Source organism: Salminus brasiliensis, chromosome 12, assembly GCF_030463535.1.
Source record: "Salminus brasiliensis chromosome 12, fSalBra1.hap2, whole genome shotgun sequence".
Classification (NCBI taxonomy): Eukaryota; Metazoa; Chordata; class Actinopteri; order Characiformes; family Bryconidae; genus Salminus; species Salminus brasiliensis.
In genome coordinates, this window is record NC_132889.1 from 33,069,436 (window position 1) to 33,086,178 (window position 16,743).

A 16,743-nucleotide genomic window follows, 5' to 3' on the forward strand; every position below is an offset into this window, starting at 1 on the left:
AATGCATTAACTCTGTGACCTGCAGCAGGGTTCTGATATCTGCTCTTTTCTGATAAACTCAGTCCCAGTTGTAGCAGCTCAGCAAAACAGCTGTTGAAGATACAGTCTATAGAAGGTTCTTCCTTCAAAACTTTATATTTCCCTCTACTTTTCAGAGTTTGTTCGATTGATTTTGTGTTTTCTATTTACAATTGCAAGCAAGATAAGGTGAAAGTTTCCACACTGCAGAGGACTGCATCAAGTTTCGGGTTGGAAAAAGGTCTCGTACAACGCAAGCATGAATACAACTGAAATCCTTGGGTTACTGTGTGAATTATGAATTAGCATTTTAATGTATTTGCTAAAAGTAAAAAAAAAAAACTCACATTATGAACTTATTGTGTACTGCACTTACAAGCTAAGGCCTCTACAATGTACTTCACTGTCAGTCCAGCATGTTACTCTTAAGGTGGCAAGGTGACTATTTATTATTAGCTTCAAAATGGGTCGACTTGCAGCTGATTTTGCAGTATTTTAACAAAGTTTTCATAGTACAGAAAAAAACAACATCATTAAAGAAAGTCTGCTCTTTAAGCTTCCAGACAAAAAAACCACACCACACTCATAATAATCAAATGCACGGACACTCACATGGACACAAACACAGTCAATAAGCCATGTTGAAAGGAACAGGAGTCATCGTGCTCAACCCACAGCAGTTTGATGAGCTGAAACATGTGTTTTGAAGCTCTCTATTGATTGAGTGAATTGTGGGTTTGAGTGTACAAAGAAGTTTTGTGTGTTAATGGATACAATATGTGTATAACATTGTCCATGTCTGAGGAGGGAGAGGATGAAGTGATTTTGTTTCTCAGCTAGAAAAGTGGTTTAGCTGATAGAGACAACACAAAACAGTTCTCACAGCTTGGAAAAGAAATGCATCAGGAGTAAAACTCAGTGTATCTGAGTGTTTTCTTTACACAGTTAGAGTAAACCACTGCAGTCGATCTGTTGAGCTGAAGAAGAGAAGAGAAAACAAGAAAGAAGAAGTGCGAAGAAAAGCGAAGAGAAAGACAACAAAAGATGAGATGAGAAGAGAGAGAAGTAAACAGGAAAGATGGTGAGAATGGAAAAGATGAGAGAAAACAAGAAGAGTTGAGAGGATTAGATTAGAGGAGAAGAGAGGAGAAGAGAAGAGAAGAAATGAAATGAAATGAAATGAGAAGAGAGAAGAGGAGAGAAGGAGAAGAGAAGAGGAGAAGAATAAGGAGAAGAAAGGAGTAGAGAAGAGAGGAGAAGAGAAGAGAGGAGAGGAGACGAGAAGAGAAGAGAAAAGAGGAGAAGAGAAGAGAAGAGAAAAGAGGAGAAGAGAAGAGAAGAGAGGAGAAGAGAGGAGAGGAGAGGAGAAGAGAAGAGAAGAGAAGAGAAGAGAAAAGAGGAGAAGAGAAGAGAAGAGAGGAGAAGAGAGGAGAGGAGAAGAAAAAAGTAGAGAAGAGTAAAGAAGAGAAGAGATGAGAAGAGAAGAGAAGAGTAGAGAAGAGTAAAGAAGAGGAGAAAAGAGAAGAGAAGGAAAAAAGAGGAAAAGAGGAAAAGAGGAAAAGAGAAGAGAAGAGAGGAAAAGAGAAGAGAACAGTAAAGAAGAGAAGAGAAGAGAAGTGGAGAGAAGAGAAAAGAAGGAAAAGAGAGGAAAAGAGAAGAGTAAAGAAGAGGAGAGAAGAGAAGAGAAGAGGAGAGAAGAGAAGAGAAGGAAAAGAAAAGAAAAGAGAGGAAAAGAAAGGAAAAGAGAAGAGAAGGAGAAGAGAAGAGAAGAGGAGAGAAGGGGAGAGAAGAGAAGAGAAGGAAAAGAGAGGAAAAGAGAAGAGAATGAGAAGAGAAGAGAAGGAGAAGAGAGGAAAAGAGAAGAGAATGAGAAGAGAAGAGAAGGAGAAGAGAGGAAAAGAGAAGAGAATGAGAAGAGAAGAGAAGGAGAAGAGAAGACAGGAGAGTAGAAGAGAAGAGAAGAGAAGAGAAGAGAAGAGAAGAGAAGAGAAGAGGAGTAAATATCCTGTGTTTTATTTTCCAGAGATAAGATGATGGATAATGACAGTAAGCGCTGTGTTCCCGCTGCTCCTCTGTTCCCTGCACATATTAACACACATGTGATGCTTTACATTCATCTTTCCAAACCAACTGCTGCTTCATCAATCATCTTTCATAACAGCCCCAGAATAGCTGGCTGAATAATATGCAAAACCTCCTCCTGAACATTTAGCAAAAAAAGTTATATATCAGAAAAATGGAATACATTCCTCACAAGCTCTTCATCCTCTCCACTAAAATGACTGACCCCTGCTCAGCCGTCCGTCAAAGCTTTTGGAATAACGCACTGAAAATGATGCATATGCATGCACACACTTGCTCTTTGCCACTCACGTTCCAATTTGCTATTTTCTCAGCTTGTACTGCACTCTGCTCTCTCTCTCTCTCTCTCTCTCTCTCTCTCTCTCTCTCTCTCTCTCTCCCATCTCTCTCTTACTCTCTCTCTCTCTTACTCTCTATCTCCTCAAAAATAAGAATCTGTTTTAGGCAGAGATATGGTGGGAAGCGAGGGGTGGTGGAGGATGACCAGGTGCTTTGTGTAGATAATAGGCTGAGCTACACTCCCCGTACCTTTCAGAATAGAACAACTCTAATAATCTAATACTGCTCCATGATCGTCACCGATATGCTGTTTTGCATGTCAGGACACAGGCAATGGAAACTGGTCCTGGACCAGCACTAATTAATTTAGAAGTAGGAGGTGAAAAAGAAAGTCCAAATCTTGATTGGAGATCAATCCCACATAGCTTTGTCAGGATCTGGTCTATAGAAACTATCCTGGACCAGCAGCAAAAGGCAAGATAAGAGCTGATCTAACACCCATTTAATACAGTCATTCTCTCAGGATGTGGCTTAAAAAAGAAGGAGAAACAAAGAAAGCAGAAGAGAAGAGAAAAGAAAACGAGAAAAGAAATGAAAGAAAGAGAAAAGGTGAAGGAAGGTATAAGGTATAAGAAAAGAAAAGAATATAGGAGAAGTGAAAATAAGAAAACAGAACATAAGAGAATGGATGAGAAAAGAGGAGAAAAGAGAAGAGGAGAGAAGACTAGAGACAAGAACAATGAGAAAAAAAGAGAAAAAAGAAAAAAGAGAAATGAGGACAAGCAAATAGAAGAGAAAATAAGAGAAAGAGAAATGAGAAATGAGAGAAGAGAGAGGAGAGAAAAGAAGAGAAGAGAAGAGAAGAGAGGAGAAAAGAAGAGAATAGAGGAGAATAGAGGAGAAGAGAAGAGTAGAGAAGAGAAGAGAGGAGAAGAGTAGAGAAGAGAAGAGAAGAGAGGAGAAGAGTAGAGAAGAGAGGAGAAGAGAAGAGAAGAGAAGAGAAAAGAAGAGAATAGAGGAGAATAGAGGAGAAGAGAAGAGTAGAGTAGAGAAGAGAAGAGAGGAGAATAGAGGAGAAGAGAAGAGTAGAGTAGAGAAGAGAAGAGAGGAGAAGAGTAGAGAAGAGAGGAGAAGAGAAGAGAGAAGAGGAGAAGAGAGGAGAAGAGAAGAGAAATAGAGGAGAATAGAGGAGAATAAAGGAGAAGAGAAGAGAAGAGAATAGAGGAGAGGAGAAGAGAAGAGAAGAGAAGAGAAGAGAAGAGAGGAGAAGAGAGGAGAAGAGAATAAAGGAGAATAAAGGAGAAGAGAAGAGAGGAGAAGAGAGAAGAAGAGATGAGAGGAGAAGAGAGAAGAAGAGAAGAGAGGAGAAGAGAATAGAGGAAAAGAGAGGAGAAGAGAAGAGAATAGAGGAGAGGAGAATAGAATAGAGGAGAAGAGAATAGAATAAGGGAGAATAAAGGAGAATAAAGGAGAAGAGAAGAGAGGAGAAGAGAAGAGTAGAGAGGAGAAGAGAAAAGAAGAGAGAAGACTAGAGACAAGAACAATGAGAAAAAAAGAGAAAAAAGAAAAAAGAGAAATGAGGACAAGCAAATAGAAGAGAAAATAAGAGAAAGAGAAATGAGAAGAGAAGAGCAGAAAAAGAGAAAATGGATAAGAAAAATGAGAATAGAAGACCAAAAAGAGAAGAGAAGAAAGGAGAAATGTGGAGTAGAGACGATGAAATTTCAAGAGAAGAGAAGACACAAAGACACAGCAGGCAGAACAGAAAAGAATAGAGGAGAAGAAAAGAGAAGAGAAGAGAAGAGAAGAGAGAGGAGAGAAAAGAAGAGAAGAGAAGAGAGGAGAAGAGAAGAGTAGAGAAGAGAAGAGAAGAGAAGAGAAGAGAAGAGAAGAGAGGAGAAGAGAAGAGTAGAGAAGAGAAGAGAGGAGAAGAGTAGAGAAGAGAGGAGAAGAGAAGAGAGGAGAAGAGAAGAGAAGAGAAGAGAAGAGAAGAGAAAAGAAGAGAATAGAGGAGAATAGAGGAGAATAGAGGAGAAGAGTAGAGAAGAGAGGAGAAGAGTAGAGAAGAGAGGAGAAGAGAAGAGAGGAGAAGAGAAGAGAAGAGAAAAGAAGAGAATAGAGGAGAATAGAGGAGAAGAGAAGAGAAGAGAATAGAGGAGAAGAGAAGAGAAGATAGGAGAATAGAGGAGAAGAGAATAAAGGAGAATAAAGGAGAAGAGAAGAGAGGAGAAGAGAGAAGAAGAGACGAGAGGAGAAGAGAGAAGAAGAGAAGAGAGGAGAAGAGAATAGAGGAAAAGAGAGGAGAAGAGAAGAGAATAGAGGAGAAGAGAATAGAATAGAGGAGAAGAGAATAGAATAAAGGAGAATAAAGGAGAAGAGAAGAGAAGAGAGGAGAAGAGAAGAGTAGAGAGGAGAAGAGAGAAGAAGAGAAGAGAATAGAGGAGAATAGAGGAGAAGAGAAGAGAATAGAGGAGAAGAGAAGAGAAGAGAGGAGAAGAGAAGAGAGGAGAATAGAGGAGAAGAGAAGAGAATAAAGGAGAATAAAGGAGAAGAGAAGAGAGGAGGAGAGAGAAGAAGAGACGAGAGGAGAATAGAGGAGAAGAGAAGAGAATAAAGGAGAAGAGAAGAGAGGAGAAGAGAGAAGAAGAGACGAGAGGAGAAGAGAGAAGAAGAGAAGAGAGGAGAAGAGAGAAGAAGAGACGAGAGGAGAAGAGAGAAGAGGAGAAGAGAGGAGAAGAGAAGAAAATAGAGGAGAATAGAGGAGAAGAGAAAAGAAAAGAAGAGAAGAGAAGAGAAGAGAAGAAAAGAGAAAAGAATAAAGGAGAAGAGAAGAGAGGAGAATAGAGGAGAAGAGAAGAAAATAAAGGAGAAGAGAAGAGAAGAGAAGAAATGAGAAGAGAAGAGAAGAGAAGAGAAGAGAAGAGAAGAGAAGAGAGGAGAAAAATAAATTAGAAGAGAAGTGAAGAGAAGTGGAGATGAAATAAGGAAGTACTGCTTATTTACTTGTGTTCCTGCACTAAAAACAGTCCCAGGGTTATTTGAGGCCCAACTGGCTGCCTGTGCAGCTTCTCTCTGGCTGCCGCTAGTCTGAGGTGGCTTAATCTTCAGGATTTGTCGGCAGTGCTGCGAGCAGCTAAAACTCCGATAAAGCCTGGATTCACTCTCAGCTTTAGCCTTGCTGTTAAACCACACACAGCTTAGTATTTTAATTCCTACAGTGTTAAAGCAGCAGCTTGGCAAAAAGTCAAGTAATGGAAAATTATGCACACTTATTAGCATCATGCTAACTGTATGACTAAACCAGAAATGTTAGCCAGAATGCACAGAGAGATTACTTAACTTACTGACATTGTTGTCTAACCTAGTTTACTGATAGCAAACTGCCATCTACAGCTGATAATGCTGTTTTTATCTATCTAGAATAATTTTGTCCATTGTTATACAATACATGTCCAAATGTTTGGGGACACCCAATGCATTGAATGCATTCAGCTATGTTGCACCCATTGCTGACCCAGATGTGCCAATGTACATACAGAAGAATGTTCAGTCCCTGTAGAGAAGTACTGCCAATACAATAGGACTCTCTGCAGAGTAGATCAGATCACCATGAACCTATTGGCACCATGCCTAATGCCAGCCATGGGCTAGAGGCATATGAAGCCCCCCAGCATTGAGCTGTGGAGCAGTGGATTTGTGTTTTCTGGAAAAATGGTTCTCCATACAGTATTTGTTTTTTTGGGATGAGGTGGGGAGTTCAGCATGGAACTGACAAACCATTAACCTCAAACCCTGTTGTTGTCTCCTCCCTCAAAAGAAAATCCAGCAGAACCAAGCTGGAAGACAGGGGTGAATTGGTGTGATCATGATCATCCAACATCCTGATGTCACTAACGCTGTTGTTGAACATAATCAGATCCTCACAGCAATGTTTTTCAAAATCTTGTGGAAAACTTTCCCTGCACAGTAGAGACTCAAACAAAAGCAGGATAAACTCTTGGATTTTGGAATAAACAATAAATTAGCAGATGTCCCAATACTTTTGTCCAAATAGTTTAGCAACATCAACCTATTCTTGTAGTTGTTCATTACTTTGAAAAGTATTTCTGTAAGAATTTCACTGAATTCTAAAGTCTAAAGTAGTTTCTTCAAATTGGCCGTCCTGCAACATCTCCACACTGGGGTCTAGCCATGCTGGTCCATATCAAAGGGACAAGGTGATCCCCGAGGAAAACTGCTGGAGCAGTAAAGTGATCTTAGCGAAGTAATGAGGTACTCTTTACTCTCTTTAACGGTCCCAGAAGAAAGGCGTCACACTGAAAACATTTGACAGAGCTACTGACTGCTTTAATAAGGAGCCTGTGGGAGTGTGAAGGACAACGCTAACAGCGGGAATGCTTTACACTGTGGCCAGCCTGTGCGGAACGAAGAGGCCTGAAGTTATAAGGATTAGGTAGCCTATACGCATACCAGTCTGAGAGTGGGTGTGATTAGACTGGATCTTTAAATGATTAAAAACACTCTACCAATTCTGCCAAAATACTCAATAAATAAATTTTTGGACCCCTGTCAGTCACAGGCCCTTAGAATCTTAGAAACGCTGCCCCCAATGTGGCGCCCCTGGCAATAAAAGCTTATTAAAAACAAAATTAATGCATAGTTGTGCATGCATATTAATGAAACATTTTTTGGGTGCCAAAATTGACATGCTTTGCAAGAAAACTTCAGAATATCTCAGAAACAGACCTACAGATTATCCATAAAGAAGTTTAAGTACTGTTGAATAATATATATATTTATATATTTGGTAAACAAACACAGAATCAAATATAACAATAACTTTCATCCTCATTCGAAAATGGAGGCTAGACAATAAAAGCGAAAGTGAAAGTAAAGGCATCCAGATATACAGGGAATCGTCAAAAGTCGAGTCCTGTTTTCGTTTGGTTGGATGGTTGGATACACAGCTCTAATCTGAGGCGGCCATAGCTCACAACTTTCAGAACTTTCAGAAAGTAGGAGTGGGTAATGGGGGCCGGAGTCCAGCACAGTTTGCTGATTTCCCTGCTCTAACAGATCTACTGAAGCAGGTAACTAACAGGTGAGTTAAATCAGGTCTGTTTGAGCAGGAAAAGCACAAAACTGTGCAGGAATCCAGCCCTCCAGGACCGGACTTGCCCACCCCTGACTTTGGGTGTTTTCACACATAGTTCCAGTTGCAAATGACCTCTGTGCTTTTTGTGTTCACGATTGAAATGAAATTGATGGAGGAGATCTTTGTCTGGTCCTGTTTAGTGCTAGTGAGATCTCAGACCACTTTTTGTTCACACCGCAACTCATTAAGAACTCAGACCTTACCTTGTTACCTTGTTTTTTATTGCTCATTAGATCAACACTTCTCCCCTCAAGGACCACTGTTCTAGTTCCTCAAAGGCTGTGTGGCTTTAATTTCAGTGGACTTACCACTTGCTCTGATTTTGTCATGTGTATTCATGTACTTATGACTCATATTCTTGAAAAATAAAAAGTCTTCATTTTTGTGTGTTGCAGAGAGCCGACATTCAATGTGGTCTTCTTACCAGATCTCCAAAAGTGCTGCAGTCTCTTCCGGAGACCTCACAATTACATAAGGCAGACGTTTTTCTTAAGTTCTTTTTATTCTTTCTACAGAATTGTAGCTGGTTATGACAAGCCTTGAGATTCTATGGGTGAAACTAACAAAAAGTGGCCCTGGACTGCTTGGTTTTCGCAATGCACACATCAAGAGGACTATGAAACGAACCACCATTGAACCAAACTGAGACCTTCTCTGGAAGAGGTCTAAGTTCGGTTAGTTTTTGGAGTCTTTCAGAGGGATCTAAGTTCATCTGACATGTTTACACATGCAAAAGAAACCATAACTTAGTCTCATTTTCTTAAAAAATGAAACTTCTTTCTGTTTGTGTGTTGCAGAGAGCCAACATTGCCGATATCCAAAAGTGCCGCAGTCTCTTCCTGAGACCTCACAATTCCATGAGCAGAAGTTCTTTTTATTGTGTGAGAATTATAGCTGGTTACGACAAGCCTTAAGGTTCTATGGGTGAAACTAATGCAAAGTGGCCCGGACTGCTTGGTTTTCGCAATGCACACATCAAGTGGACTACAAAATGAACCACCAATGAACCAAACTGAGACCTTCTCTGGAGGTGGTCGCAGTTCGGTACATTTTTGGGGCCTTTTAGAGGGATTTCAATTTCAAGACAAATCAAGCAGACTACAAAATGAACCACCAATGAACCAAACTGAGACCTTCTCTGGAGGTGGTCTCAGTTCGGTTACTCTTTGGAGCCTTTTAGAAGGATATGAGTTCCAAGGCACTAATCAAGTAGACTACAAAACGAACCACCAATAAACCGAACTGAGACTTGCTCTGGAGGTGGTCTCAGTTTGGTTCATTTTTTGAGCCTTTTAGAGGGATCTAAGTTCGTCCACGGCAGACTCTGATATGGTCCATGTGTGAAAACACACTTGGAGGATCTGCTGTAATGTCTTTGTGCCAGATACCACAGGACATCTCCAATACGTTTGTAGAGCAAGCTGTTTAGGTGGCATCTGTAGGAGCACCAGCATAATGGACAGGTGGTCATAATGCTTTGGGCCATTGGTGTACATTTCCTCCTACTGTGTTTGGTTGCTGTGTACTTGTGTAGTGTGTGTTTGTATCTACCTGTCTCTCCCCACACGGGCAGGTACTCGTCCTGCTGAATGTCCAACATGATCTCTAGGCCGTTGCCAGTTCCTCCCTTCATTGTGGTTCGCAGAGTCTTCCCCTCTTCAGCAGCGTTGAACATATAACACTTCCCGTACCGCGTAAACACCTGCAGACACAAGAGAGAGGCTTTAAGAGAGAGTTCTGTATTTGGTGAAGTGTGGGTGGGCTTTACAGGATGTAACCACAGGCAGAAAGCCTGATTAGTAGGGGGTTTAAGTTTAGGTCTAAAGGGCCTTTATCCTTAATAACTACTTCTGGTAACAAGTCAGTCTGAGACAGATTTTGCAAAGAGCTTCAAATGGATTGCACAGAGCTCAGCAAATCTAGCTCATCCCTGGGTCCCCCTTCCAAGGAACGGTCCATCAGATACAGACTGTCCATCGGACTGACCTCTGCGGCTCTGGTTTCAGATGGACTTTAGCAGACAGATAGGGAGCTAAGACTGGGTGCACTCTCATTCGTTTATCAACCCTAGACTTCACACCGCGGCCCGACCAGAGACAAATCCATCCTATTAGAGAGTAATGGAGCATAAGAAGAAACACACCACCATATCCTCCTTCTGCCTTCGGTCTCTCTCTCTAATTCAAACTCGCGCGTTCTTGTTCTGTCTCACTTACTCTTTCATTTCAAGTTCAGTGAGTTCACAGAGGATGTGGTTTGTCGTTGAACCTGGCCTGGCAATAGCCTGTAGATGGAAGGATGTGGACCAGGGAGTGTAGGGAGAATGCACTTGCTGTCTTCCTTTCAGTGTAACATCTTGACTGAGCTCGACTTGATGCTCCAATATGAGTGCATGTGTTTTTCAAATGTGGCACCAAGAGAGTGAAGCATAAATGTGTTAAATTTACACTGATCACCAATAACATTAGCATCACTGATAGGTTAAGTGAAATACATTTCTGTAGATTATCTTCATATATAGTTGCAGTAAGTGAACAGTCTGTTTTTGAAGGTGAGGATAGTGTTAACAGCAGGAAAAACAGGCAAGGTTAAGGATCTGAGCCACATTGACAAGGGCAAAATTGTGATGGCTAGACGACTGGGTCAGAACATCTCCAAACCATCAGGCAGATATGGCCAACATTATTTTAGACAATGTTGTTTAACTTAAACTAAATTGTTCTTAGTGATCTGCTGTTCCTATGCTAGTCTTTAACAGCTCAGCTTTATCTGCACCGGTGTGGCTCTTGTTTGGAGCACCCGAGATGCTAGATGGCACTCATAGGGTCACTGTGTCAGTAAATTATCCTTGAGAGAGGAATCTGCTGTATCCAAGCATCCAATTGTAGCGGCTGCCAACCAGAGGACCATCAGGCAAGCAATGTCAAAGCTTCCACCCAACTCAGAAAGGCCGAAGTGAATTACAAACTCAACAATCACAACAAAGGTTTACTTCCCTATTCAGTCGTTGTGAATCTCAGGCGAGCCATCAAACCGCTGCCCATGCAGCTTAAATTAGGCCATGTCAGTGTGTCTTTGCTTGGAACGTGCAAAAGGCAAGTACTAAGTCTCCTAATTATTCTTGGGTGTGTTTTGGGAGTGACATACAATAAACCAATCAGCATGTTGCAGCACAAAGTGGGGGTGTACGCGCGATGGGCATGTGCCTGTGTTGACAATTCACCACCATGATAGCTATGAACGTCTGTTGACTACTGACGTCTGCCTAGGTTGTTTTCAGTCAGTGGCGCACCTGTGTTTTCAGTTGCCAAGAAAGCAATATGCCAGAAATAGCAATACGCCTGAACACACCTCATTTCGAGACCACCACGGCCATCAACGTAGATACATCTCAAGCACCTATTTTGCTATTTAAACAACTCAGGTAGAAGACGTGCAAATTATGTATTTGTAAGATAGCAATGAGCATTGCAACGCAGGGTGTAAGATAGAGCCCCAGGGTTGGTGTGCTATGCTGCACACTTTGGAGCTGAAATATAGCAAATCTATATTTGCAAAATATCATGTTATTTAATGAAGTAAGTAACCAGGTTAAGCCTTAAACAAAAGCACAGTAAAAGCTACATTAAAGCTCCATTAATAACACTGTTATAAAGGATATCGTTCAGAATGCATTTCGCTGTATTAGATCTTTGAAAGACGCACTCGACCTAAAAAAGATGCATGAATACATGGAACAATTCAGGGCATCAACTGGTACAATATGTGGTGGTCCTAACTAGGCCTCTGGATCTATTATAAGGGGATGATGCCAAATAGCACAGAGTAGACCCATGTGATAGAAATAATTGACTGAATAATCTGATGCGACCATCACAGCTGACACACACACAGATGCAAATGAGAATGGAGATTTGGAGTTTGGAGGTCTTGCATTAATACATCACAATGACCCTTGTGACCCTGAGCGCATCAACCCTTCAGCCCTCCAGCCACATCCCAGAGAAGAAAGGAGTGATAGATAGGTAGACAAAGTAGAAGAGCGAAGGGAGCTGTTCATCAGTTAGCTCAAGCAGATCCTTGTGGAGATGTGGGTCAAAGCCTTTACTGTCCACTTGTACCGACTGATTGATTGGAATAATCAGGCCTACAGTGCAGCTTCCTCCAGTGGCTCCCAGCACTCATTAGCTCCGCGTCCACTGTCGAAGCCAATCAGGCCAGGTAGACAGATCAGACTGAACTACAAAGCAGAAATGTTGGGAAACAAAATGGTGCTTAAAGTACTGGACTCTGGACTTGTTTAATATCAGTGGGGATGGAAGTGGTCCCTCTGAATGAATGTATTAATTCTGACTTGGTAGACTCTATGGATCAACTCTATGGACCCTGTGGACTCAGAGGAGCAATTCTATGGAGATGTAGACTCAAGGGAATGACTGAATGGACTTTTTGGACTCAACTGATGGATGGAAATGGCTCATAACATATGACTGCATCCCTACAAGAGGACACATTGATAGCTCTGGTTTCCAATGAACTTTATAGATTCTTCTTAAGGACAAATGACAAAAGACCATAGCACGAATCTGTTTTCAGTATGGTCAGCATGTAGCTAAAGTTTTCATTGTGTGAACTAGAGCTTTTTTCAGACCCAGGTGCTCTTGCTTTTTGAGTTGGTATGTACGTATGTTTAGTCAACTGTGGACTGTGGTCCAGGCCACCGATCTATGGTTCAAGCGGATTCCAGTATGGTCTAAGTATGGGGTTGCGTAATTGGTTGATTTTTCATGTGATAGTTTTGACCTAACACTTGCAAGTCTAAAAACCTTCTCCTACCTTCTACTGGTTTGCAGCTATTCCTGCACAGTGAAATGCCATGACTCCAGAAAGTGGTGATTTAGTTTACGGTTCATAAGGAATTCATCAGTGTGAAAGTGATAATAAGCCCCTCCCCCAAACAAACTATATAGCCCTATATGGACTTTATGAGCCTCAAGCAAACCCTGTGCACTCTGAGTACCAACTCCACATGGGTTTGAGCTGCAGGTGACTTAATCATACGACTACAGGCCTAATACTTGAAGACCAGCATGCTATGTCTATATATTTTCCTGAGCGTCTAACAAAAGTCCACTCAGAAGCCTTGGGGTAGGACACCGCCAGAAACAGGAGGCAATATGAAAATGCACAAACGTATTTATAAGTGCAAACACATTTTGTAGTTCAGGTTTCAAGTGCAAGTCAAATTGTTAAATATTACACCGAGACACATGTTAATACCATGAAACTTGGAGGCTCTAATACAAAAACATGATCCCAGAATGCAGTCAAAAGACAGGCAAGGGTCATAACTGAGTAAACAGTCAACCAGAACATTAGTCGAAATCACAAAACCAAGATCAGAAACAGACCCAGGAAAAGGGGTCTGGAGATAATAACAAAGATAGAGCCAAAAGACAAGTAAAAAATGAAGTCAATACACAAAGTTAGATAAAACACAGAGTAGCAAAGTAAATACTCAATCACACAAATAGGCTATATAATAAACTGGAAACTAGACACAGGAGAAAACAGAAAACAGTTAATACTCAGGAGACGATAAGCATGAGATGGAATGGTTGGTTGATGCGGGTATCACATGTTGCCCTGAGGCATGCTGGGCTTTGTAGTTTGATCCAGTCTGAGTTAATGTCTGGCCTGCAGGGATGGATGGAACCTAAATGGGGACAACAGCAACAGATACAAGCCCTTCCAACCTCACAGCGCTGTCCAAGGTGCTGAACGCCAAGGCAGTCCTTTCAGCCCTTATATTGGGGACCGCCAACAGAACTGAAAAGTGAGGAGGATTGAGTGCCCAAAGCACACAATGAAGGCACATGCTGATGGGCCCACCTGCTCTGGCGTCGCCATAAAAATGCTGGCCAGGGAGTCAACAGTCAAGGGAATGACTGAATGGCCTTTTTGGGCTCAACTGATGATGGATAGAAATGGCTCATAACATATGACTGCATCCCTACAAGAGGACACATTGATGGTCAATGTAACAATTCCAATTAACTCTATAGATTCTTAAGGACTCAACAAATGACAATAGACCATAGCACTAATCCGTTTTCAGTATGGTCAGCGTGTAGCTATAGTTTTCAATGTGTGAACTATAGCTTTTTCCAGACCCAGGTGCTCTTGCTTTGTGAGTTGGTATGTATGTATGATCAGTCAACTGTGGACAGTGGTCAAGGCCACTGATCTATGGGTTAAGCTGATTTCGGTGTGGTCTATGTATGGCATGATTGGTTAATTTTTCATGCGATCGCTTTGACTTAACACTTGCATCGTCGCCATAAAAATGCTGGCCAGGGAGTCAACAGTCAAGTTAGCTATAGCCTAACATCAGACAACTGAGCCTCTGGGCTGCCTCTGCTCGCACATCTCAGACCTCCAGCTTCCCTCCCTGAATGGTCACTCACATCCAAGCTTCCTTTCCCAACTTATTGAACTTTGTAGAGACTGATGTCTATTTGTATTAGTTTGTAGGAGTCCTTCGGTCCTCTAGCGCCCCCTGGTGGCCACAGGGGCATGACAAAAGGCAACAAGTGCATGCTACACAGGGCTTAAGATCAGTTCAGGTATCTCATCAACCTAGTTTTATTCTCACTTGTTTTCGTGTTACAATAAAACTTCCCAGGAAGTCACATTCTCATTAATCTGATCCCTCGACTATAACATAGACACTGAATCATAAATCTCCTTTACCCCTCTCCTTTATTCTGTCACAATAAAGTCTTATTATTCAATATGTTTGAAACGCTTTAGTTGAATCATATTTGCAAGAATAAACTGACAAATGACCCCATGGGCGAGATATCGTTCATCAACTTCATCGACTATACGGTCACACTGACCTCATTTCTAAAATTGCTCTATACTGTGTGCCTACACTGATCTGAGAACAGGACCTGCATGGCACCTGATTTTCTCAGCAAGCCAAGGCTGACTCATGGGCTGTGACTGAACAGAAATGTAGTGTAAGAATTCTGCAAAGTCACACACTCCTCTTTAAATGCTAAGTAGGCAGGTCTGTTCAGTCACAGGCCATGAGTCAGCACGCTCACATACAAACACACACACACACACACACACAAACATATACATATGCACATAAGCACATAAATCAAAAAAAGCCCTGGAGGAAGCTGCCAGCCCCCTAGTCCAGATAACCAGCATGAATATTCAGAGTGCCATCCTTCAAGCTTTAGAACATCATCTTAACAGTGGCTGCAAAAGCCCCCAGAGTATCAGTGGAGACAGAGAGAGTAAGTAAACACACTGAGTTGGAGAGTCTGGCCTTATAAGACTTAAACAGCATAGAGTTATTTATACTGTATGTGAAGTTTTCTTAAGCCTCACAAGTCTCATTTTCACACAGGTTCCTCTACGGTGTTGCTTAAGCAACCCTTGCAGCCTCTTCTGTTACACTACGGTACCATTCAAACGCTTGGACTCACTGTTTCAATCTGTTAACTTTAGGATTTAAACAGATGGTCCGAACCCACCATCTGTGAGCCTCAGCAGAAATCCAGATTTATCAGACCAGGCTACATTTCTCCAGTCTTCCATTGTCCAGCTTTGATGAGCCTGTGCTCACTGCAGCCTCAGCTTTCTGTTCTTGGCTGACAAAAGTAGAACCTGACAAGAACTTCCACAGTTGTACAGAAGATCTTTAAATTTCTGTAGCCTTTCTGTCAGCTGTGACCTGCCTGGCTATTCACATGCCTGTTGACTACTCTCACACTGTAAAAAATGAATATAGTTCCTTGATAGAACTCTAGGTTCCTCCAAGAACTCCCCTTTGCTGTTTCCATATGCTCATAGATGTGCCTGTAAGAACCTTTGAGATTCCTCACGCTGTTAAAAGGACTCAGTCCTTGAGGACAAACTAAAAGTTCTTCAATATGGAACTGTGGGGGAACCTTAAAGCACCTTGCTCCACAGTTCCAAATTGAAGAACCTCCAAACATTCTTTAAAGATCAGAAGAGTGTGAAATCTGGTTCCTAGAAGATCTTTAGGCTACTGTATTTAGATTTATCTATAAGGAACTTCTTGAATTCCTCTACTTTGCAAAGGCTTCTATCATTAAGAATGTGTTGTTCTCATCTTTTCTTGAAGGTTCCTTAAGGCACTTTAAAAACACAGACAGCACTAGATTTCAGATTTCCACATAGGAAATACATGTAAATACTGCTCTATTACAAATATATAATTCCCTATTAGATTTAGAATTCATCGTTTTGTGACTTGCATAGTACACTACATAGGGAGTAGTGTGTTTTTGAAAAATACCTACTGAAAATTTCCGGAAATGTGTGGACAGGGCCTGAAGAACCTTCAGAAGTTCCTCAAGGATCTTGTTCCTCAAGGTTCTTCAGGCCCCGTCCACACACATCCAGATATGTGTGCATGGGGCCTGAAGAACCTTCAGAAGTTCCTCAGGGATCTTGACCTTTTACCAGTGTACGGTGGACTTTCCGTCTGCAGAACTGCCGCCCACTGGATGCTTTTCTTTATTACACCATTCTGAGTAAATTCTAGAGACTGTTCTGCTGAAGATCAGCAGTTCTAGAAATACTCAAACCAGCCCTTCTGACACCAACAATCAGCATTTAGATCATACAGACCTTTTTTCTTTCCTTATACCTTCAAATGTTGACTAAAACTATAAAAGTTGCTGCTGAATAAACAACAGATATTGATACAACAAGGGATTCCAGACTTTTGAATGTGTGTATGATTGTGTATGATCACCACAACCTGCAGATCAATAAATGAAAGATTTTCTAAAGACTAGCAACGATGTCCCTCCTCCCTTCCTATCTATCTCCCTCTCTCTTTCTCACAGTCATCAATAAGTCAATTACAATAAGGCATAATACTGCTCTGCTGGCTTTGTAAATCAGCACCCTGGGTGCTACATTCAGCACCAATATAAACAAGCCAATAGTCATTTACTGACAGTAACCAAACAAGCTGCTTTTTAGTTCTGTTTTTTTAAAAAGCACTATCCTCTCAAAACAAATGCCTGATAATATTTTAGAAAAGCCAGTTTTACACTTTTATTTTCAAATAACCTCTAACATCATTATGCTAATCTATGCTGAAAAGTTTCTCTCTCTACCTTTCCTTGGGTTCTTCTTCTCCTCTTTCTGCACTT

At 41.4% G+C, this 16,743-nt stretch overlaps 1 protein-coding gene across 2 annotated transcripts in view; it reads right to left on the bottom strand.

The window, feature by feature from the left end:
- The window catches only part of asic2 (acid-sensing (proton-gated) ion channel 2), a 623,897-nt gene that overhangs the window by 66,565 nt on the left and 540,589 nt on the right, over positions 1 to 16,743 (bottom strand). For both annotated transcript variants that reach the window (XM_072693188.1, XM_072693186.1), the window contains one exon: positions 9,086 to 9,236. In XM_072693188.1, coding sequence (XP_072549289.1) covers positions 9,086 to 9,236 — 151 coding nt within the window. The remainder of the gene's footprint in view (positions 1 to 9,085; positions 9,237 to 16,743) is intronic.